We start from the raw sequence: 23,881 nt of genomic DNA, 5'->3' as shown, positions 1-23,881 counted from the left end.
GGACGTGCTGGTTAGATGCATTGGCCATGCTAAATTCTCCCTCAGTGTACCCGAACAGGCGCCGGGGTGTGGCAACTAGGGGATTTTCACAGTAATGTAAGCCTACTTGTGACACTAATAAAATAAATAAAATCGACATACTGTGGGCGGCACAGTGGTTAGCACTGCTGCCTCACAGCACCAGGGACCCGGGTTCGATTCCCGCCTTGGGTCACTATCTGTGTGGAGTTTGCACATTCTCCCCGTGCCTGCGTGGGTTTACTCCGGGTGCACCGGTTTCCTCTCACAGTCCAAAGATGTGCGGGTTAGGCGGATTGACCATGCTAAATTGCCCTTTAGTGTCAGGGGGGCTAGCTAGGGTAAATGCATGGGGTAATAGGCATAGGGCCTGGGTAGGATTGTGGTCGGTGCAGGCTTGATGGGCCAAATGGCCTCCCTCTGCACTTTAGGGATTCTATCGGAAACAAATCTGTATTCACCACCTCTCTCGGCTTCCTGTCACTGAGCCAACTCCATATCCTTGCTGCCACTCTCCCTTTTATTTCTAGGAACGCCTGAGGCACCAGTACTGTCTGACGATGTGGTTGTTCACTTGTCATCCCCAGAGACAGGCGTGCCACAGCCGCCATGTCCTCTCTCTGGCTGACTGTGAAGGGGCTGGCTGTCGCCAGCATCTCGACAGATTTTTCATCAGACAGCCAGGAATGAAGTCACACTTCATTTCCTCAGACGGTTATGATTCACAGTAAGAATGAGTTTGAATCCACAGCTCCCAGGGCTCCAGCTAATGATGGAAGTTTGTTTTTACTTGCAGACGTTCTGTAATATCAGCATGTCGTGAGTTCTCTAGAACCGATACACAGAAAGAAGCAGCTGTGTGCTAAATGACCTGTTTTATGTCAGGTTGCTCTGGAGTTGTATTACAGTATGATATCTCACTGATCTGAAACTCATCACCTCAACAATTGAACCTTTCCTGCAGACTGGCACGTGTCTGGACCTTTCTGTGGAATCTGCTTCCATTTTGTTATGAATGAGTGATGTGTCGCTGGACATTGAGACCAATTTTCAGTCAGTCTCGCTTCCTTGGCCTTTCAGCTTCTTTGGAAGGAGGAGGTGGGGGAGACATTTGGGGAACCAATCAGAGTGAGGAGGTGTACGAGAGGATGGCAGGTGAAAGATAGCAGAGTGGCACGGAGGCTTCTATATGGGAAGGGTAATGAAGGAGAATGTCAGAGGGACATAGATGCATTGGGCAGAATTGTGCCAGAAATTAGCAAAGTCCAATGGCAATGGTTTCCTACCGTCTGGTGTGGCACTTTGTCAAAAAAATGCAGAGGCATGGGTTTTACATTGGATCGCTGGCAGCATGGCCTCTGATTCGCCCGTCCCGCTGTGACCTCTGACCTTCAGGGCACCCGTAGGGAGGAAGAACAGCAGTTGGACACCCTAATATCATCACCCAGGTGACTCCAGGAGTGTCCGGCTGCTCCCCGTACCATCTTGCTGCCACCCAATACCTCCAGCTCCACAGGCTGAGGAGGGTGCCTCCGCCCACAGCAGCATCCCAGAAGCAGGCCGGGCCCACCAGGTCTGGGCCCTCCAGATGCCAGCCAGAATTATCGCAGTCATCAGGCTGCCTCCACCTTCCCCCGTGGGTGTCAGGGATTCACCAAGCCTTAGTGGCAGGGTTAGCAAAGTCAAGAGACACAGTGTGGGCATGGGTGTTAATCACTCATATGTAATGGTCACCAATGTCAATACACCCACAACCATGCCCCCTTGTCCATGCAGTGGTAACCCCTCTGATCACAGTGACTGTCACTCCTCACATCACTGATGCCTGCACCTTGAGCCGGATTGTGTTTACTGTGGGAATATCATGCCCCAGTGTTGTCGGGTTATGTGATGTTATTTGTGCTCTGAGCATCTTGGAGGCGGGGCTGACCCCTCCTCACCTGCGCTCTGGACAGATGTGGGTGTGATGTTGAAGGGGACAGGTGATGATGTGGCAAAAGGATCCAGTACTTTTGACCTCCATGTTTCCCGCTGGAGTCCTGCAAGTTGTGCCTGAGGTGAGACTCTGTACAGAGGGTGAGTGCGCTGGCTTCTGCCAGATGGTGTCAGACACTCCCTATTGCTGCCTTGTGCTCTCAGGAGACTCCTCACTTCATCCCATTCTCTCCCTCGTGGAACCCTGCAGCGATCAGTGCCTCACGCGCATGTCTGCCTTGTCAGGCCAGAACAATGGCCTCGTCGCCTGTATCCCGGGATTCCAGGATCTCATCACCCTCCTCCCCTTCACCCTCCTCAGACAAGATGTGCAGCTCCTCCATCTCATCTTCCAGGACCTCCCCATTTTACATTGCTAGGTTGTCTAGGAAGCAGCAAGCCATGATGGTGGGTGGCACCCTCGCCAGGGTGGGTGGCACCTCGCCAGGGTGGGTGGGGGTTTACTGTGCTCTTAATCCCGGGCTCGCTTGATCGCAATCAAAATTGACAAAGTTAGGTGCTGCGGCAAAATTGGCATCTGTGACCTCATGGGTACATTTATTGGTGGAAGGTCGAGAAATCCCACACAGGTCACCTGTGGAGCCTTGCAAAGAGCCACTGCCATTGAGTGCAGCAGTCACTTTCAATGCCATGGGCAGTGGATGCCCTCTGAATCCCCAAAGTGCCAACACCTGCAGAAGGTGGCATATGTGAGAGACCTTGACAATTGCAGGCTTCATCAACACTGGTTCTCACTCATGCAGCAAGGTCAAGTGCGGTCTATGTTCTAGCAAGGCGCACATGAATGAAAGCTCTTAGATCTCCCTCAACATGTGGAGGGGGTCCTACTACCCTTTGATCTTGAAGGTTGTGCACTTCCCTTTGCCGAGCTAGGAACCTCCGTCACGTTCTTCTCCTGTCCTACCTGTACCCATAAGGCTGACAGCGAAGTCACCAGGCCCCATGTTCCTGATGGCCTGCTCAATACAGTATTAAAGAGAGAGGGATGAGGGTCAGCACACGTCTCCTAAGGACCTCTCTTAGTTAAGTGTCTGGCTCCTGCTGCATTTCAAGGTCCCTTCACGCATGCTGGAGAATCCTGGCCATCACTCGGATGGTTGGTGTTTAGTTATGTTGATACTTGACCAAACTCCTACCTATCTCCACCACTTACCTGCCTCCTGTGCTCTCAGCTCAGGCACTGATATTGTCCTAACCTGCACTTCCAGGCTGTGCGATTAGCTGGCACCATGAGGGTTACTGTTCAAAGGCTGGATAGCTAAATGCAAGAGGATCTGAGTGCCCCCCCGCCCCCCCCCCCCCCCCCCCCCCCCCCCAGTGATTGTTCCATTCCCACCTCTCACAAGGAGATTCTCTAACTTGCCCAGTTGCTCCACAACCCCATAAAACCCAGCTTAATTTGCAGCCTTTGCCCGAGTGGTTCTAAGTTCTGGGGTACTCGGTGACACTGTCAGGAATTAGTATTGCTTGAGTGGGCATAACTGCTTCAAATGCCAGACTCCAAGCATGTCAATGGAGTTGACGCTGAATGGTCTGAGCTGTGGAAGAATGCTCAAACTTGAATGCTTTTCTCCAATCCCCCTCCCCCCATCCCTGTCATGCGCTTTTGCAGAATTCCTTCAGTCTATGCTGCCTTGCACCGCACCGCACCCCACCACCCCCACCCCCACCACTCCCCCACCCCCACCACCTACACTGGAGCCCTTGCCCTGGCACCGCACTGAAAGCCAGTCAGGACAAAGCCGCTTTGGACACATTCCTGTGACCACCACCCCCCACCCCCCCCCCCCCCCCCCGCATCTACGATGCCACTTTGAGAGGGTCCTCGTGAGTTGTATTCACTCATGTCTGACTTCCCCTCGAAGCTCAGGTTGCCGGTTGCGCATCTTTAGATCACATGGTTCTGACGCCATGCCGACATGGGATTTAAGTTTGACATGGGGCCACAATAATGAGATGCTAATTTATTAAAATTAAGTCCCCAACATTTGAAGGTGGGAAACATGTCCTGCCATTGCTCGGGGGAGGGGCCAATCGCATCCTGGGTTTATGTCAGCGGCAAACCACCACCCAGGGTGTTCTTGTGAGATTCTCTGATCTCGCCACTGAATACACCCGTCTTGATCAAATGTGGGAAATCCAGACCATTGTTTTGACCTGTTCATTTACCCCCCTTTTCTTTCCTTTTGCCTGATATTGGCTGGAGTGATGCTTTTCTGTCCTCGTGTTTTGGATTTATTTGGGAAGCTGATAGACATGTGAATGGTGTTTGAGCTGATTGCTGACCATATTAAACAGCAAAGCTCCTCCCTCAGGCACCACACCTGAGGAGACCATTGGCGGCCATGACTTGCATTGGATTGGCCCATGATTATGTTTGGCCAATTACTGCAGTGGTTTGCCTTTGCCTTCTGCTGTTTGGCTAACCAGGAAACTCCCCGGTCTTACTGACGGCCATATCAGAAGGATTGACAGACTGCCAATCAACCTGTTTGAACCATAGAACCATAGAAACCCTACAGTGCAGAAAGAGGCCATTCGGCCCATCGAGTCTGCACCGACAACAATCTCACCCAGGCCCTATCCCCGTATCCCTACATATTTACCTGCTAATCCCTCTAGCCCTCATATTTACCCACTAATCTACGCATCCCGGGACACTAAGGGGCAATTTAGCTTGGCCAATCGACCTAACCCGCACATCTTTGGACTGTGGGAGGAAACCGGAGGAAACCCACGCAGACACGGGGAGAATGTGCAAACTCCGCACAGACAGTGACCTGAGTCGGGAATCGAACCCAGGTCCCTGGAGCTGTGAAGCAGCAGTGCTAACCACTGTGCTACCGTGCCGTCCCACAATGTGGCCACAATGTGAACACTACCATGGTCATCAAGTGCTGAAGTGGGACTTGAACTCGCAGCTTTTCATACAGAGGTAGGGACGTTACTCTGGCACAACAAGACCTCCAGAAATAAAGACTGGAGCTAAAATTCCCCATGCTAGCTCCATCACTGGGTCCATGGATAATATATTTATTATTCGGCAAGATTTGATTTGTTATTGTCACATGTATTGGGGTACATTGAAAAGTATTTATTATGCGCTATACACACAAAACAAACCATTCATAGAATACATAGGGGAAAAGGACAAGGTGCAAAATACAGTGTTGCAGTTACAGATAGGGTGTAGAGAAAGATCAGCTTAATATGAGGTAGGTCCATTCAAAAGTCTGATGGCAGCAGGGAAGAAGCTGTTCTTTGTTCTTGAGTCGGTTGGTACGTGATCTCAGACTTTTGTATCTTTTTCCCAACGGAAGACAAGTATGTCCGGGGTGCATGGGGTCTTTGATTATGCTGGCTGCTTTTCTGAGGCAGCGGGAAGTGTAGACGGTGTCAATGGATGGGAGGCTGGTTTGCGTGATGGACTGGGCTATGTTCACAACTCTTTGTAGTTTCCTGCGGTCTTGGTCAGAGCAGGAGCCATACCAAGCTGTGATACAACCAGAAAGGACGCTTTCTATGGTGCATCTGTAAAAGTTGGTGAGAGTCCTTTCTTGCCCATTCTGAGTTGCAATGAAAAGATGGTGGAGAACCTTCTGATTCTTATCATTGCCAGGCTGTTTCAGAGAGCAGTTAACAGACAACCATGTTGGTGTGTAACTGCAGTCATAAACCGCCCAGATCGGTAACAACGGCAAGTTTCCTTCCTGAAACAACATTAATAATTTTAGTAATTCTGTGGTTGCTCTTACTGATGTCAGTTTTTTATTTCCAGATTGCTAAAACCTCAACTGAATTTGAGCGTGCATTCTTTGGGTCATTAGCCTTGTAACGATTCAACCGTAATAATCATCTTAGCATAGTAACTGACAAAAATATTTGTCACAATAATGAATTGTTTTCCAACCAATCGGGAGTTGATCAGACTCACCCAATCAGGTTGGGTTTTCCAAGCATGTTTGAAATGGTCGTCCAATTTTGTATTCCATTGGGAATTTTGGGATTTTATGGAAACTGTTAAAAATTTGAAGGATTTGCTTTCTTACAGAATTGCCATTCTGTTCCTGTAGGTGAATGATGAAGTCTTCTTGTCTGAGAAGACAGGGTTGCTCTTTGTCACAGTAGATGCATGTTCTGGAGAGATTCCGAGCAGACATTATTTTGACACAGCTTATGGTCCACAGTTGGCTGACTCCATTGCTAATTACATCCAGTCAACCATTCAAGAAAGGTAAGCAGATGGACAATTACTTATTTTTCCATAAAATGCCAACTGGCATTGTGAAAGCATTTGCGATGATTGGGATTGATTGAAAAATCATTTCTTGTCCTTCTAAGGCAGGGAGTGAGATTAGCTGGGCAGTAAAAAACGGAAACATTTGTCATCCAAGGTTTGACAGAGTCTGAGTCAGAGAGACTGGAAGATATTAGGAGGTTCTTTAAGCTTCTGTGTGTAGGAATTAAAATGGTCCATGGCTTAGTGGCTGGAGCCTGCACAGGTTAACAGAGTAGAAAAAAGACAAGAAGCAGAGAAGAAAAAATAAGTACCCCTTTTCAGAAAAATGCACTTGACAAACATTATTTTAAGTGCCCAAAAAGATACCCAGTGGAGGTCTTCAGAGAAAGTGTCTGGAATCATAGAATCCCTACAGTGCAGAAGGAGGCCATTCAGCCCATCGAGCTTGCACTGACTCTCCGACAGAGCATCTAGCCCAGGCCCAGCCCTTGCCCTATGCCTTTAAGCCCACACATTTACCATGGCTAATCCCCTAACCTACACATCTTGGGACACTAAGAGGCAATTTAGCACGGCCAATCCACCTAATCTACACATCTTTGGATGTGGGAGGAAACCAGAGCAGCCAGAGGAAACCCATGCAGACACGGGGAGAACATGCAAACTCCACTCCAAGGCTGGAAGCGAACCCGGGTCCCTCGTGCTAAGAGGCAACAGTGCTAACCGCTGTGCCACTGTGGGCAGAAGGTAGTATCCTGCCTCTGAGCCAGGAGCTCAGAGTTCAAGTCCTACCCCATGACTTGGTAGCCAAGGAAGGTGTGTTAATAATGTGGCCAAACAGGTTGAGTGTATGAGGTTGAGAGACTGACTCCTGGTCAGCCATGCTTGATGTGGAGTGGCGTCCCTCAAGTGTAAGCCGCTGGGGACAGACTCGTGACCTGTTCTGGGAATTACCAGCGATGGAAACAGACAAATGTCTGCCTTAGTGCACCAGTGGGTGCGGGAAGAGTAAGAGGAAAGAGCTAGCTGACCCCCTGTTGTTGTAAACAAAACACTTGCTTCATGTAGATTTCAGAAATAGAAAGTATAATTATGTCAAACATTGGAAACCTCAAAATTCTGAAACCAAGTTTAGTGATAGTGTTTAGGAGTTGCTTCTTTCCCTGTCTCTGTAGTGTAGATAAGGACAGCCAAAGGAGAAATAGAACACCTGTCTGTTTAGCATCAGAGAAATGGTAAAGCTTCGGTGGAGCGTCCAAGACTCTGTGTTAATATTATTAGTGATCTCCATAATGTAGTTTTAATCTGATCTTGAGTATCAAAGGATTGAGTTACGAGTGAAAGTTAGAAACCTTGTCAACCTTGAAAGGAGGTGAATGAGAAAGGACATTGAGATGTATAAAATTTCCACAGGCTAATAAATAAAAGAAACAAACTTTTTAACGCAATGGAAAAAACTGATGGATAAGATTACACATTTTATAACTTTTACTTTAACAGTCAGACCAAATTTAACATAAATTAAACATGAATTCACAGGCAGATTGTATTCAGTAGAAACCATAAATTACATTTTATTTTGTTGATACGACAGTGATCGGTTTCCAGATTTACTGCCAGCCCCCTGAGCACATATGCCATCGCATCCAACAACCGAGCCCTTCACAACTGTGCCTTCCTCAGGTGGAGTTCCAGTTCCTATCCCCACCAAGACTTCAACTACTCTATTTTCATAGAATCCCGATAAAGAACAAAGAAAATTACAGCACAGGAACAGGCCTTTCGGCCCTCCATGCCTGCTCCGACCATGCTACCCGACTTAACTAAAACCCCCTACCCTTCCGGGGACCATATCTCTTTATTCCTATCCTATTCATGTATTTGTCCAGACGCCCCTTAAAACTCATTATCGTATCTGCTTCCACTACCTCCCCCGGCAACGAGTTCCAGGCACCCACCATCCTCTGTGTAAAGAAAATCTGCCTCGTACATCTCCTTTAAACATTGCCCTTTGCACCTTAAATCTGTGCCCTCTTGTAATTGACTCTTCCACCCTGGGAAAAAGCTTCTGACTATCCACTCTGTCCATGCCTCTCATAATCTTGTAGACTTCTATCAGGTCGCCCCCCAACCTCCGTAATTCCAGTGAGAACAAACCAAGTTTCTCCAACCTCTCCTCATAGCTAATGCCCTCCATACCAGGCAACATCTGGTAAATTTTTCTGTACCCTCTCCAAAGCCTCCACATCCTTCTGGTAGTGTGGCGACCAGAATTGAACATTATATTCCAAGTGCGGCCTAACTAAAGTTCTATAAAGCTGCAACATGACTTGCCAATTTTTAAACTCAATGCCCCGGTCGATGAAGGCAAGCATGCCGTATGCCTTCTTGACTACTTTCTCCACCTGTATTGCCGCTTTCAGTGACTTGTGTACCTGTACACCCAGATCCCTTTGCCTATCAATACTCTTAAGGGTTCTGCCATTTACTGTATAGTGCAGAAGAGGCTGCACCGACTCTCTGACAGAGTATTTTATCTAGGCCATCTTATCCGCTCTATCCCCGTAACACCATACCTTTCCCATGGCTATTCCATCTAAACTAAGGGGCAATTTAGCATGGTCAATCCACCTAACCTGCACATCTTTGGAGTGTGGGAAGAAACCGGAGCACCCGGAGGAAACCCGTGCAAACACGGGAAGAACATGCAGACTCCACACAGACAGTGACCCAAGGCTAGGATTGAACCGGGTCCCTGGAGCTGTGAGGCAGCAGTGCTAACCACTGTGCCACCGAGCCGCTCATATGTTCCAACAGCAGCCTCTCTCGATGAACCTTTTTTTTTCTTTATTCTTTCATGGGATTCTGGGTGTCGCTGGCATGGCCAGCATTTGTTGCCCACACCTAATTGCCCTTGAACTAGGTGGCTTACTGGGCCATTTCAGAGGATAATTAAAGTCAACCACTTTACTGTGAGTCCAGAGTCACATGTAGACCAGACCAGGTAAGGACGGCAGATTTCCTTCCCTAAAGGACATTAGTGAACCAGATTTTTTTTTTAAGTCAATGATAGTTGTCATGGTCACCAATACTGAATGTAGTTTTATATTCCAGGTTTATTAATTGAATTTAAATTCCACCAGCTGCCATGGTGGGATTTGAACCCATGTCCCTCTGGGTTACTAGCTCAGTGACATTGCCACGAGACGACATGACCTCCAAATGGAGGCCAGAATTCTGGAGTCATTTGACATAGTGAGGGGGAAGAGATAGTTGAACATTTCTTTGAAGGGTTGAGCTGGATGAGTCAAATGTCCTTCCTCATCTGTACCTACCTTTGTCAATTCCTGGCTTAGAGCATCTCCTCATTTTATATAACCCCCACTTTACCCTTCCCATTTGAGAGTAGCCTGACCAGATCTTGTGCAATTTCATTAACACACCCAGTCTTATTTCACAATATATTATACACGGTGAGTTAAAAAATCCAGAATTTGATTCCGTTTACAATCGGATCTCTCGCTTTTCCGAACCCTATTCCCCAAATTTTCCATCCTTCTCATTTTCCCACAGTCTCACATGTCAACACAGCCTCTGATGAAGGGTCATCCAGACTCGAACCGTTGGCTCTATTCTCTCTCCACATCTGCTTTCGGACCTGCTGAGATTTTCCAGCATTTTCTGTTTTTTTTTCAGATTCCAGCATCCGCAGTATTTTTGCCCTTATCCTTTATTCTTTAATTTTAATGCTTCTTTTTATTAATTGGCTGAGGTAATCATTTTAAATCATCCTGAAATTAGTTTCTGCTGAGCCCCGTCCTTCCCCGTCGCCCGGCTGTTGTTTGGCTGCTTCTCCACTCTCTGCCCATTTCTTTCTGATCCTATTGAGTTGACTGTTCACTCCTTACTTTTAAGTTTGTAAAAAGGATATGAATACAAGACAGCCACTCCTGCTGTGTTTCCAGCTTTTCCTGTTTATGTGATAAACATATCGGCATCTGTGAATGTTTCTTCTCCGAGTTCAGATTCTTGCCGTTTAAGATATGTTTCCTTTCATAGTTCTTTTTCCCAAAATGCACTGATTGACATTTCTCTGCATTCATCTGGATCTGCCACCGATCTGCCACTCCCCAAACTCATTGTGTTTTCCTGCATTCATTCTCACTGGTTGTCCTGCTCCCTTAGTTTGATATTAAGATCAAACTTCAATACCTTTTCACTCGTATATTCGTTCAAATCATTTCCATAAATGGAAAAATCGTGATCCCAGTATAGATCCATGGAACACAACACTATCCGTATGTTGCCAATCTCTCAATCCCCCATTTATTTTGGGTCTGATTTATCTCCCTATCTACGTAGCTACATTCTCTTTAATGTCATGTGCATTAATATTTGTAATTAGCCTTTTATGTGGTGAAATAGCAATTGGCTGCTGATAATCCAAATATATTGTGTCATGTATCCCATTTCCTTTATTCCAATTCTCTTCCCGCCCCTAGTGGTGCGCTAAAGCAGATGTTTGTCTGTTTCTGTAGCTAGTAATTCCCAGAACAGGTTACTATGGGCTTATAGCTTGAGGGGCGCCACTCCTGGTCAGGAGTCTATCCCGCTCTTACCGCCAGCCATTGGCGTGTTTGGAAGGCTTTTGCAGGTTGACACTCAACCTGTTTGGCCGCGGTGTGAACGCACCTTCCTCGGCCATCAAGCCCTGGGTTGGGACTCGAACCCGAAGCTTCTGGCTCAGAGGCAGGGTCGATACCCTCTGTGCCACACGACCTCCATTTCCTATATCCACACCCGCAAATACTTTGGAGAAATGTTATCATTTCGGACAAGTTATCAAAGTTTATTTTTGATAAAGTCATCTGAAGAATGTTTTATAAAAAGTTTCACAAATAAACTGCAATCACCTTTGTCAGTGATTTTAATTCATTGTTTCTGTTTCTCTCCTTTGCAGATCAATTACTCTGGTCTGTTCAAGAGGTGATTTTGCCTGGGTCTTTAACTATGTGTCTTCAGCTTTTCAGAGACTGGGTGCTGCAAAGCCTATCCAGTTTTCCAGAGAAGGTGATGCTTCAGATTGTACTGATTCTCCGTCAATATCTTTAAAACTAACAACATAGGTTGGAAATATTCTTCTCTGATTAACGACAATATATAGCTAACAAAGAGTGATCAATATCTGACACAGTCTGCATGTGGCGATAGCTGGAGACATTTAAGAGATGGTTTGATGCTCCAGTGGAGATTCCTGGGTTTTTATGCAATGAGATCAGCTTTCACTGGTTGTCAAGAGTTAGATGCTCTGAATTAATATTCATTCTAGAATATTGGGGAAAAACCTAATTGACTTCATCTTCACCCATCTACCCTGTTGCAGACGTCCAGGATGGTATTGGTAGGATTGGCCATCATACAGTCCTTGTGGAGATGGAGTCCTGCCTTCACACTGAGTACTCCTTCCACTGTGCGGTGTGACACTACCACCATGTTAAATGGGATAGTCTCAGAACAGCTCAAAACCGGGCATTCAGTGGTGTTCTGAGCCAGAAGCAGCAGTATTGTATCCCACTGCAATCTGTAACCTCACGGTCTGGCATATTCCCCGCTCCAGCATTGCCATCAAGCCAGGGGACCAACCCTGGTTTAATGAGGAGTGTTGGAGGACATGCCAGGAGCAGCACCAGGCATAGTTGAAAGTAAGGTGCCAACAGGTGAAGCTATAACACAGGACTGCGCGTGTGTTAAACACCAGAAGCAGCAAGTTCCACTGCAGTCACTCAGCTTCAGACCTCATCGCAGCTGTAATCCAACAATGGACAAAGGAGTTGAACTCAGGAGGTGAAGTGAGAGAGACTGCCTTAGGCATCAAGGCAGCATTTGATTCGCAACCCCTCAGAAAATGAAGCAGTCTGTGCCTGCATTCAGCAAGACCTGGACAGCATTCAGCAAGACCTGGACAACATTCAGGCCTGGGCTGATAAAGGGTATGTAACACTTGTGCCACGCAAGGTGATGACCATCTCCAACGAGAGAATCCAACCATCTCCCCCTTACTATCAACAGCATTACCATCGCTGAATCCCCCATCAATATGCTTGGAGTTACCCCATGGCCCAGAAACAGATCCAGAGATCTACTGAATGAGGAATCTTTGTGGAAACTAGAGAAACTAGAATTATTCCAGAAAAGGGGAACTCAAGTGGAGCTGTACAAAATAAATATAGGATTATCATGAAGTAGAAAGGATTAGAATAGCTAGTTAGCCATATAAATACTGTGACTATAAGAGCAGGTTAGAGTCTGAGAATTTTGCACTGAGTAACTTGCCTCCTGATTCCCCAAAGCCTGTCCACCATCTACAAGTTAGGATTTTGAAGGGAATACTCTCCACTTGCCTGGATGGGTGCAGCTCCAACAACACTCAAGAGGTTCAACACCATCTAGGACAAAGCAGCCCGCTTGATTGACACCCCTTCCACCATCTTAAACATCCACTTCCTCCGTTGTAGATGCAAAGTGGCAGCAATGTTTACCATCTACAGGATGCATTGCAGTAACTCACCAGGGCTCCTTCAAAGGCGCCTTGCAAACCTGCAACCTCTACCACCTAGAAGGCCAGACGCATGGGATCACCACCATCTTCAAATTCCCCTCCAAGCCACTCATCATCCTGACTTGGAAATATATCGCCGTTCCTTCACTGATGCTGGGTCAAAATCCTGAAAATTCTCCTGAACAGCACCGTGGATGTATCTACACTACATGGACTGCAGTGGTTGGAGAAGACAGCTCACTACCACCTTCTCAACGGCAATTGGGGATGGGCAATAAATGTAGACCATGCCAGTGATGTCCACACCCAATAAAGAATGAATAAATACAGAGCTGTCAGTGCTGTGAACTGTTAAATCTGGAATCCAGCTCTCAATGCCGTGAGCTACTATTTTGTGTGAAGGAAGTCACACCCTTTGTTTCTGTAATGTTTGAAATTATGCAGCAGAAAGGAAGTACAGAGATTTCAAACTATAATCACACGAACCCGGTGTTTGTGTCGACAATTTTGGCAAGTTTTGAATCAGTCAACAAAATCCAACATCTGTCAACATATTACCATGAACATTTCTTCCCACGCGTTCGTTGGATTGGATTATTTTCTGCATTTTACGGGCAATAAAACAAATGATTATTCTCACAAATTAAGTTAGTGAATTGCATATCATTAAAAACCCGGTCTGTGTAAATTGCAGATGGATACATTATTTGCCAAAATTCATTATGGATTATAAGCATGTTGGGACTGATATCTTTCATCCCTGGGACTAAATAATCACCTGGACCACAATTCATCCTCACACAGGGAGGATTATTCGCTGATGAAATGAATGGGTAGAAAATCAGGCAGGCTCCATTCTGGGACTGCAATTCCCCAGTGCTCACTCAGGCAGCACTCGAGTGTCGAAGGAGATTCCGCTGTGTTACTAATTCAATATTTTTAGTTGTTTAAAAAGAATCACTGAATTGGTCCCTGGGATGAGGGGGATTGTCTGTCCTGGGATGAGGAGCTGAGTAATTCAGGTTTATATTCTCTGGAATTTAGACCAATGAAAGGTGAAGTCATTGAAACGTTCAGAATTTGATTGGGCTCAGCGGGGTAAACTCTGAAAGGTGGTTTCCTCTGGCCTGGGGATCCTAGAACATGGCAGAATATGCAGCTGCTCACTTAGATGAAGAGAAATTACTCAAAGGGTTGTGAATGTTTGGAACTCTCTATCCTGGAGGGTTGTTGATGCACCATCATTGAAGGTATTTAAGGCTGCAATCAATGGATTTTGGCGTCTTAGGTATTTAAGTGATATGAGGAGTGGGCAGGACAATGGAGATCAGCCATGATCATATTAACTGGCAGAGCAAGCTTGCTAGACCATGCTGCTTCCATTCCTTGTGTCCTTCATCTCTGCACACATTTTGCGGTCTTTTTCTTTTTTAATTAATTACTTTTTATTCATTCATTTCTAATGCAGATTTTTAAAAAAATGTTTAAAACCCCCATTCTTAAAGTTACAAAGCCAGTGCGCGGAGTGGACCTGGCAAACCCAAATCCATCACCTCACTTGCTCCAAACTCAAATTGAATCCAATTCATGGTCCCCATCAGAGAGAGACAAGCAAGATCCAAACTGACAAGATAAGGCATTGCACCCCATTTTGGGCTTTATCTGACTCTTGATCTTGGCCTCAAGGCCTTGCTGCCTTTAATTTGCCCTTTTCCAGGTTTTAATTGTTAATTGTGTATCCTTTTGGAGAAAAGATTGAAGTGGCTGAACGAATGACTGATGCCCTAGACACACATCAGAGACTGATTAATACCTGTTGCTGCCTTTGGGTTGGGGAGTGAAAAGCTGAGAAGTATTTACAAGGGCAGGTGGATGCTATGATGGGGAAATGGGTAGTTTACGATGAATGATCTGCCTCACCTTTATGCTGATTTGGTGAAAACACCTTTCGTCTGGTCCAAGATGCATATTGCTCCCTCTTATACATTGTACTGTTGCTTCTTGCATGACATGTGAATGTGTAATGCCATGGATATCTTTTTAAAAAGTCATGTTGCAGCTTTATAAAACATTGGTTAGGCTGCACTTAGAGTATTGCATTCAATCCTGGTCGCCACATTACAGGAAGGATGTGAAGGCTTTGGAGAGGGTGCAGAAGAGGTTTACCAGGATGCTGCCTGGATTAGAGGGTATAAGCTATAGGGAGAGGCTGGACAAACTAAGGTTGTTTTCTCTGGAGTGGAGGAGGCTGAGGGGAGACCTGATAGATGTCTATAAAATTATTATGAGAGGCATAGATGAGAGTTGACAGTCAGAATCTTTTTCCCAGAGTTGAAATGTCTAATACCCAGGGGCATGCACTTAAGGTGAGAGGGGGAAAGATCGAAGGAGATGCGAGGGGCAAGTTTTTTTACACAGGTGTCTGGAATGTGCCGCCAGGGGTGGTGGTGGAGGCGGATACGATAGGGGCATTAAGGGGTTGTTAAATAAGCACATGAATATGCAAGGAATAGAGGGATATGGACCAAGGGCAGGCAGAAGGGATTGGTTTAATTTGGCGCCATCTTTGGCACAGCATTGTGGGCCGAAGGGCCTGTTCCTGTGTTGTATTGTTCTGTGTGATATGCACTTTCAATATTTCTGTGTACAGAAACTTGTTTGGCCAAGCGAGATATGGAAATACAGCTTCCATTGTGCAACCTACAAATACATTCATGATGGGCAGAAATTAACCATGAACTATTCCTTTTTGATTTTAGGAAGTTTTGCCATGCTAGGATTCAAGGGTCGACTGAAACCAGCATGGATTAAAATTAGAAGCCACACTACTGGGCAGATAGCTGCCTCCCTGCAACATTATGTCCCACTGAAACTGAGTGAATATGACTGCCCGGGAAAAATCAAGGAAAACCGGAGAGATTTAAAGTTGTTCCAAGACCTAACCTCTTCAAATTAGACTATAAGTGGACCACAAGGAGGAGAGAGAATCTGTTGAATTGCTGCCACCTCTGTATCGTTGCTACTAATAAATATATTATGTACAGGAGCAGTGAATGTATGGTCTTATTTTCCGGTGAATGAATCTGATTTGATGGAGTGTGGAGATGGGTGCGCATCGTTTTGTTAATCCTGTCTTGTTCCTTGCAGATCGAACATAACTAAATAACATCTGTAGGAATTCTAGAGAGTGAAGAAGTCCAGTAAAATCAGCTCAAAAGAACACAATCTGTCTGGCTCTACCGTATTGCAGAGTGTTGGAGTGGCTGATAATCTGTGAGGACAAAAATGGTCGATATGGGTTTCAGAATGCAAACAGGGCTGCTGTGGTTTGTAAAAGAATGTTCTGTTTTGCGCACTTCTAATCCAGATTATGCTGGAATAGGTCTCATCTTGTTCATGGGAATATTCGAAATTAAGAAAAAACAGATCTTTTATGAGATTCAAGGCGTGTAAGTGGCGTTAAAACAGTACCACAGTCCTCCAAGGATTTATAATGTTGAAATCATGCTGTCATTCAGGGCTTCTGTTCTATAATGAATGGGGTATAAGTACAGCTGCTTTATTGTATAGCCCTTATGAGGTTTGATTTAACTATGGTCTCTGTAGACCATACATTCCCTTTTCTTAAAATAGAGAATCTTAAAAACTAGTTGGTCTTAAAGTGCTGCCATTAATTATAACCCTGACATATAAAGATTGGGTGTAGCTTACAGAACTGTAATGCAGAACCAACATAACCTTAGTCTATACAGCACTGCATGAAGTGTGAGCGTTAATTTCTTACATAAGGACATTTAATTTGAAGTTTTTTCAATTGCAGCCGTCAGATGCCTAAGGTTGGGTGTTGGAAAGTTAAAATTAAACAAAGAACTCTCCCTTGTTGCTGCAAAACATTTACACAAAAAAAACCATAAATCAATTTAAGTGTTGACTTACACTGGTAACTTTGTCCGTGTCAACCCATTACGCACCAAATTTAATTACAAAAGAGAAGCTTTGTTAATAAGGTATGTGCAAACAAGACAAAGGCTCGCTCAGTTTTCACTGTGGCTCTTGACTGGATGTCCATTGATTCACTTTCAATTTCTTGGCAAAAGTAGCATCATTTAGAACGAATGATTAGTAAGCAGACTGGTGATTTAGGCTTGGTAAGTATTTACCTCCGTTCAGGCTGTATAAGAACATGTTTTCCCAAACTATCCCAATGACTGTGTATCATATTTATGTTTCAATGTTTTGGTCTTTTTTTAAATTAAGCTGTAATGTTTAATTAACATTGAATAACCTTTAGGTTAGTGTAAATGCCATTACTCCAAGCCACCTTAGCCAGTTGTGAGTTTTGGGATAGAGGGCAGTGTTGGGGTGACCAGCTGTCTTTTTTTTTTGCTGAGACAGTCCCTAGTTTTTTATTAAATGTCCCAGTTTCCCCCACAAATTCCTCAAAATAGTTCAACTGTCCTGCTTTTCACCTTTTCCCTTTTTGTTAAATATATGTGGGGATATAATTTCACCCTTCTTCCTCTGAACTCATCACATTGCACTGCATGCTGCAGATCTGTATCCTTCATCCCATCGCCCCCACAGCAACTCCAAGGGAGATGTCACTACCATTGTTAATGCCGACGGCTCCATTGCTGATGACGCCTTTAAAACAATCTATGGAGTGGGGTTGCCAATTCTGCCTGACGGACGTCATCACATGACCTCCCTCAGTCAGCTGCCCCTCGCTCTCAAACTCCTGCCATTGGGTCGGCCAACATGTCAACCACCAAGCTGCCTTCCCATGTGTCCCAATTTCTGTGCTTCTATTGGGGTGAAAGGGATTAAAGGATATGGGAGGGGGGAAGGCAGGATCAGGCTATTGAGTTGGATGATCAGCCATGATCATAATAAATGGCAGAGCAGGCTCGAAGAATCAAATGGCCTGCCCTTGCTCCTATTTTGTATGTTTCTATGTTTTGTCTTTTGAAACTCTGGTCTAGACTGTGAGGTCCTGATTATCCTGGCCAAGATATCCGGCTCTTAGTTGGAAGTCCACGTAGAATAACAACCTTTGAATTTTGGAAACGTCTTTTATTGTTTAAGAACAGGAGCTTCCTGCTGAAATCTTGGACTTTAAAACTCAAAAAAAAATTTACTTTTGGATGCTCTCTTGCATTTAAAAAAAAGTTTGCACATAATCCAATAAGCTCTGTAAACACGTGTACAGCATGTGACTGCAGTTTGAGTGACAGAGCAGGAGACCACAGTCTAAAGGTTTTCTTTATTTACTTTACAATGGGCCAGTTTTATTGAGGGCCAATGCGAAGGGATACCTAACGCATTTGAATCTGGCAACGTTTGGGTCTGTGGCATTTTTTAAAATTCAAAATTTCCAACGGCATTTAACCTTGAGCTTGGAAAGAATGAAAGAGTAGATTCTCTGGAAACCCAATCAACAGAGGGAGTTCAGTAAATAGTCAAAGATAAAGTTCACCTGAACCGGTGCAGTCGAAGGGCAGCCTCCAGTCTGTTCCCAGTCAAGTGGGAATCTATTAATGCCAACTCATAGGTCAGCAGCAATCTTCTGTATTTTCTCGTGAACTGGCTCTCACTTTTATACATTGAAATCGAATTAAAGTTTTAACAGTGGTTGCTGAAAGATCTGAAGCGATTGTCTTGTGATATGTTCTGTCTTGTGTATAATTTAAATGTTTAAAATGTTTCGTTAAGTATATTATGCCAGGCAGTCTGAATTAGAATTCAATTTCTAAACAAAATGATTGATGTTTACTAGTCTATTCATGTCTTCTATACAAACAGATTTATGATCAATGTTTAAAATGTTCTTTAAGGTAAAAACTGTTCCCAACATTGGTATCCTGTTCCCACAAAGTTTAAAATGTTCTCCTTTTGTGTTCACCTCCCTTCATGGCATTGCCCTTCTCTGTCTCTGTAATCTCCTCCAGCCTAGCCCATCCCAACCTCACCCTTCCTCTGGTCTGTAGTATAATCCCTCCTCCCTTTGCCAACCACAAATGGCAACCATAGCCGGAATTCCCCGACTTCTCCTACGGTTGGGATTCTCCAATCCCGCTGCGGTGGATGGAGATTTGGCTGAGCGCCAAATTCTCCATCCTGACTGGCAGCGGCGGCAGGCATGAACGGCCGGAGAATTCTGACCCCTGTCTTTAGCAATCTTGGCTCAAAGTTTCCTTCTCCTCTTCACCTCTCCATTTCTCCCTTTAAGACTACTTGCCTCTTGAACAAACCTTTTGCTCACTCTTCCTGTTATGTCCATCTTTGGTTCCATATCCATTTTTAATTAGTTCTGCCTTTGAGACAATAAATGACATTGGAGACACTAGGATAGCGTTCCCACATTGGGTACAATCCAGGCACACATTGTAAACAAAATTACAACCACTTCAGAATAAGGCAAAACTCAAAGTAAACTAGCACACTTGGACAATGTTTTCGAATGTATTTTTTTAATCTTGTTTTTCTTTTAAAAATATTCCTGGGCCGGATTCTCTGACCTCACGGCGGGGATTCTCCAGTCCTGCTGCAGAGAATGGAGATTTGGCTGAGTGCCGAATTCTCCATTCTGACTGACCACAGCAGGGTGTGAATGGCCGGAGAATTCTGGCCCCTTGATGTTTTTTGGAAGTTTCATTCATTTGGCTGACAATGGATTTATCACATTGAATAAACATTTTAATCAGCACCTTGTCCACATCTGTCAGCTGTCTAATTTCAGTAAGAAGTCTCACAACACCAGGTTAAAGTCCAACAGGTTTATTTGGTAGCAAATACCATTAGCTTTCGGAGCGATGCCCCTTCATCAGATGGAGTAGTTATCTGTTCTTCAACAGTACACAGACACAGAAATCAAGTTACAGAATACTAATATTCTGGAGAACAGATAACTACTCCATCTGACGAAGGGGCATCGCTCCGAAAGCTTATGGTATTTGCTACCAAATAAACCTATTGGACTTTAACCTGGTGTTGTGAGACTTCTTACTGTGCCTACCCCAGTCCAACGCCGGCAACTCCACATCATGACAGCTGTCTAATTTTACAGAGCTGAAAATGATTTTGAACATTATACAGAATGATTTGCTGGAAATATTCAGTAGTCAAGTTTCCTCGAAAGATATACAACCAAAAGTTTAAAAGATTTGTGTCCTTGGAACTGAAAAAAAGACTTCATTTTGAGTCAATTTGAAGATTTACAAATGGATACAATTAGTGGAAATATGTAATTGGGGATAAATTTGATCTGGGGGCATGGTCAGGATCCAGCACAATCGTTTTAAATTAGCGCAAACGATGGCGGCAATTCGAGTCAAGGTGAATGTAAGCTGCCATCTTTGACCCTTGTTTGGACGCTTTTGGCAAATTGCACCAACAGAACCAGCAGAGCGACATGAACTCCAGAACCACCACATAAACAGCAATATAAAAGTGTGCAAACTTGACTTTCCTATGGACTCTCTCCAAGGTTACTGCACCACTGGATATAATAACATTTCAGGGGTGATCGAATGACTTGTCCTCAGCCACATGAGGCTGAAGCAGAGATTTATGGTCTTTCGTTCCATGTTGTTGTTATTCTCCATATGTCTGGTAGATCTCAGTGTTTGGAGTCTGAGGCAACAGAATTAATAGCAGCCCTTCCCAAAGCTCCAAACACACAAGATAAAGGATGTAGACCAATATGCCTCAGCTGGCTGGACTTGGAGCCGGAGCCCATGCTTCCAGGCTGACCAACTGCTCCATATTTTAAGAAATGGTTCCAGATTTTGACTGTCCCGTATCCCTTTGAGGTGCCTGTGGTGTCTTATTTCTGGGACGGCCCATGAGAGACTGTGCCTGGGACTCTCCTCTTGGCTTAGCCTTTGTTTTTTTTTTTGTGAGCATGTGTACTCTGGTATCTGGGGGGAGAGGAGTTATGGTGATCAGAAATGCTCCCCCCCCCCCCCCCCCCCCCCCCGCCATCACAACCACCCCACCATGCCTCTCCAGCACAATCCCCCCCACCCCTTCCTCCGCACAACCACATCCTACTCCACCTCCCCTGCATTACCACCCTGCACACCCCACCCCCTCTTCTGTATAGCCCACTCCCCCACCCCCTCCTCTGCACAACCCCCTCCTCCACACAACCCACTCCCTCCTCCACACAACCCACTTCCCTCCTTCACACAACCCACTCCCTCCTCCACACAACCATCACCCCTCCTCACACAACCCACACCCCTCCTCTGACAACCCACCCATCCTCCTCTGCACAACCCACCCCCCACCCCACACCACACAACCCACTTCCCTCCTCCACACAATCCACTTCCCTCCTCCACACAACCCACTTCCCTCCTCCACACAACCCACCTCCCTCCTCCACACAACCATCACCCCTCCTCACACAACCCACACCCCTCCTCTGACAACCCACCCATCCTCCTCTGCACAACCCACCCCCGACCCCACACAACCCACCCCCCTCCTCCGCACAACCCACCACACACAACCTATCCCCCTCTCACACAACTCACCCCCCTCTGCATTCCCCACCATCAAAGTGTCCCTTATTTAATTTGCGCAGAGTGATCACTCTGCATGCATTGGGCCCCACATCATCAGACTCTTTCTAGTTAGTGTCGCTCTGCTGGATTCTTAGTGCGATTTTCCCAAAATCATCCAAACAAGAGTCAAAGATGGCAGACTTTTGAGGGCAGTTTACATTCACCTTGACTCGAATCTGCACCATCTTTTGCACTAATTTAAAATGCTTCCAAACTAATTTACCCCATTTCTATCTTAACTTTGGTCCTTGCAACATGCTTACAAGTCTTCCACCTGTCCTGGAGCGGTGTTCTGGCCTCAGTCTAGATGATTTGAGTATGAACTATTTGGGAGTTAACATCTTAGTTAAATTGGTGCCCTTTGGTGTCATTGAGAAGGAAGGGGTGATATTTGAAGGCATTAAACAGGTGTATATTAACAACAATCTATTTCTTAATGACATTGGGAACTTAAATAAATTGTTTGAGGGAAAAAGGATGAAAACCTGCCCTATACAGCAGATGCATACAGTGTCTAACACAATAGGCCTTTGGATTAACACCGTACCGAAAGTTTGGTATAACGTCCCTTCATGTCAGCATTGAAGTGACATGAAGTGTGACCATCAGCTCCCTCATGTGTCTTTAAGTTGAAGCTTTCTGGTTTAGAGATGAAGATTTGATCTTATGCCTGTACTATTACTCAGTGTGCATTGCTATTGAACACACATTCTCTGCGATGAGAATCATTGTCAATTGATGCCTCATGACTTTGAATGTTTTCTTCAACATCCGCATCTATCCAAACTTATTAGAATTCCACATGGAATCTTCCTCCATGTAACGCACCATGAATAGCACATTAACAGTCAGATTTCTGATTTTGTAACTCATTATTTTTAATTGTTTCCATACAGAAGATTGGACGTGAATGATCGACCAATAACAGAAAGTGACTGCACACTTTATAACTTGCGGAGCCAGGAGAAACACAAGAGGAAGATGATGATGATGATGAGACGTTTGCTCTACAATATCGGGTGGCTCCTAGCCCTAAATCTGTCTGCGTTACTTGCAGGTATGTAAGCGATTGGAAAGGTCAGTATAAGCAATGCTGCTTCATTTGTGGCTGATGTAGATCTTACAAATGTGATTCAGAGTTCCACATCACATCATGAAGCCCATTTATATTAGCTGATCTGTCAGTGCGGTACCGAAAGAGTGCTGCACTGTCTGAGGTGCCACTCTTCAGCTGAGACATTAAGCCATTGGCCTAATTGTCCTCTTGAGTTGGACAGGATTCTGATTGGCTGGCAGCCCGAGCAGTGCCAGCAGAGCCAGAATTTCAGAGCTGGCAAGTGGACTCTGGGATGGAGACGACCTGGGTCCTGGAGAGAGGCAAGTCAAGGCAATCAGACAGAGAGGGCTTGGAGAGCGTGGGGATGGGGCAGTTGTTGGGTGAGGGGGTGGGTATGGGACCAGATTTGGTTGCCAAGCAGGAAGCAACAAAAGGGGCTGTGGGGGAGGGGGAGGTGACCATAAGACAAAGGAGCAGAATTAGGCCATTTGGCCCATCGAATCTGCTCCGCCATTCAATTATGGCTGATAGGATTCTCATCCCCATTCTCCTGCCTTCTCCCCGTAACCCTTGATTCCCTGATGAGCATAGGCAATCCTGCCCCATCCTTCCTTCCAGGCCTTTATCATAGACTCCCTACAGTGCAGCAAGTGGTCATTTGGCCCATCAAGGTCGCACTGACCCTCCAAAATAGCATCCCACCCATCCGCACCCCAGGACCCCATGCATGCATGACTGCCAATTCACCTAATCTACACATCCCTGGACACCAAGTGGTAATTTAGCATGGCTAATCCACCTAACCCGCACATCTTTGGAGTGTGGGAGGAAACTGGAGCACCTGGAGGAAACCTACGCAGACACAGGGGAGAACATGCAGACATCAGACAGGCAGTGACCCAAGCCGGGAATCGAACCTGGGTCCCTGGCGCTGTGAGGCAGCAGTGTTAACCACTGCTTGGATTTCCCACTCCTGCCTCCCTGTCCACATCAAGCGTATTATGGGCATGGGCAGCATAGTATTCTGGTCCATTGGCTTGTTGACTAGCCTATTAATTATCTCAGTACCTGCCTTCCTGAACGGGTTGGGAGTGGGTGGAAGGGCAGTAGCCTAGTCACCCGCCATATTTGATGTGTTCCCTGCCCCTGTGCACTGAAAACATGCCCTGCGGGGGGGCCGTAACGTCCAGCCCAATGTTTCAGGCCTGTGACCTTTCATCATTCTGATGTGACCTGGAACATTTTCTCTCCTCACGGAGGCTGTCTGACCTGCTAAGTATTTCCAGCAGTGTCAGCTTTTATTTCAGATTTCCAGCATCTGCGGTATTTGTGTTAAGATTGAGAGAAGATTCCAATAATGTAAGGGATCAGGACAATGTGGATACAGAAGGGTGGAGAATCAGAGGACATCGATGTAATTGAATGTTAAAAGAGGCAATGTG

The 23,881-nt window shown here is 45.5% G+C and overlaps 2 protein-coding genes across 4 annotated transcripts in view; both read left to right on the top strand.

Moving 5' to 3' along the window:
- Positions 1 to 15,852, top strand: part of LOC144511312 (cell surface hyaluronidase CEMIP2-like) — a 165,913-nt gene extending 150,061 nt beyond the window's left edge. Inside the window, exons 23-25 of the mRNA XM_078241555.1 lie at positions 6,087 to 6,247; positions 11,214 to 11,323; positions 15,572 to 15,852. Coding sequence (XP_078097681.1) covers positions 6,087 to 6,247; positions 11,214 to 11,323; positions 15,572 to 15,768 — 468 coding nt within the window. The 3' untranslated portion in view covers positions 15,769 to 15,852. The remainder of the gene's footprint in view (positions 1 to 6,086; positions 6,248 to 11,213; positions 11,324 to 15,571) is intronic.
- The window catches only part of cemip (cell migration inducing hyaluronidase 1), a 257,616-nt gene that overhangs the window by 91,948 nt on the left and 141,787 nt on the right, over positions 1 to 23,881 (top strand). For 2 of the 3 annotated variants that reach the window (XM_078241559.1, XM_078241557.1), the window contains exon 2: positions 22,279 to 22,439. In XM_078241559.1, the coding sequence (XP_078097685.1) occupies positions 22,364 to 22,439 (76 nt within the window). In that variant the 5' untranslated portion in view covers positions 22,279 to 22,363. Of the gene's footprint in view, positions 1 to 16,863; positions 16,961 to 22,278; positions 22,440 to 23,881 lie in introns of those variants that run through there. The other variant, XM_078241558.1, reaches the window with a different exon arrangement.

Source organism: Mustelus asterias, chromosome 24, assembly GCF_964213995.1.
Source record: "Mustelus asterias chromosome 24, sMusAst1.hap1.1, whole genome shotgun sequence".
In the NCBI taxonomy this organism is placed as follows: Eukaryota; Metazoa; Chordata; class Chondrichthyes; order Carcharhiniformes; family Triakidae; genus Mustelus; species Mustelus asterias.
The sequence above is the reverse complement of the archived record's forward strand: the minus strand, read 5'-3'. Positions and strand labels throughout refer to the sequence as shown.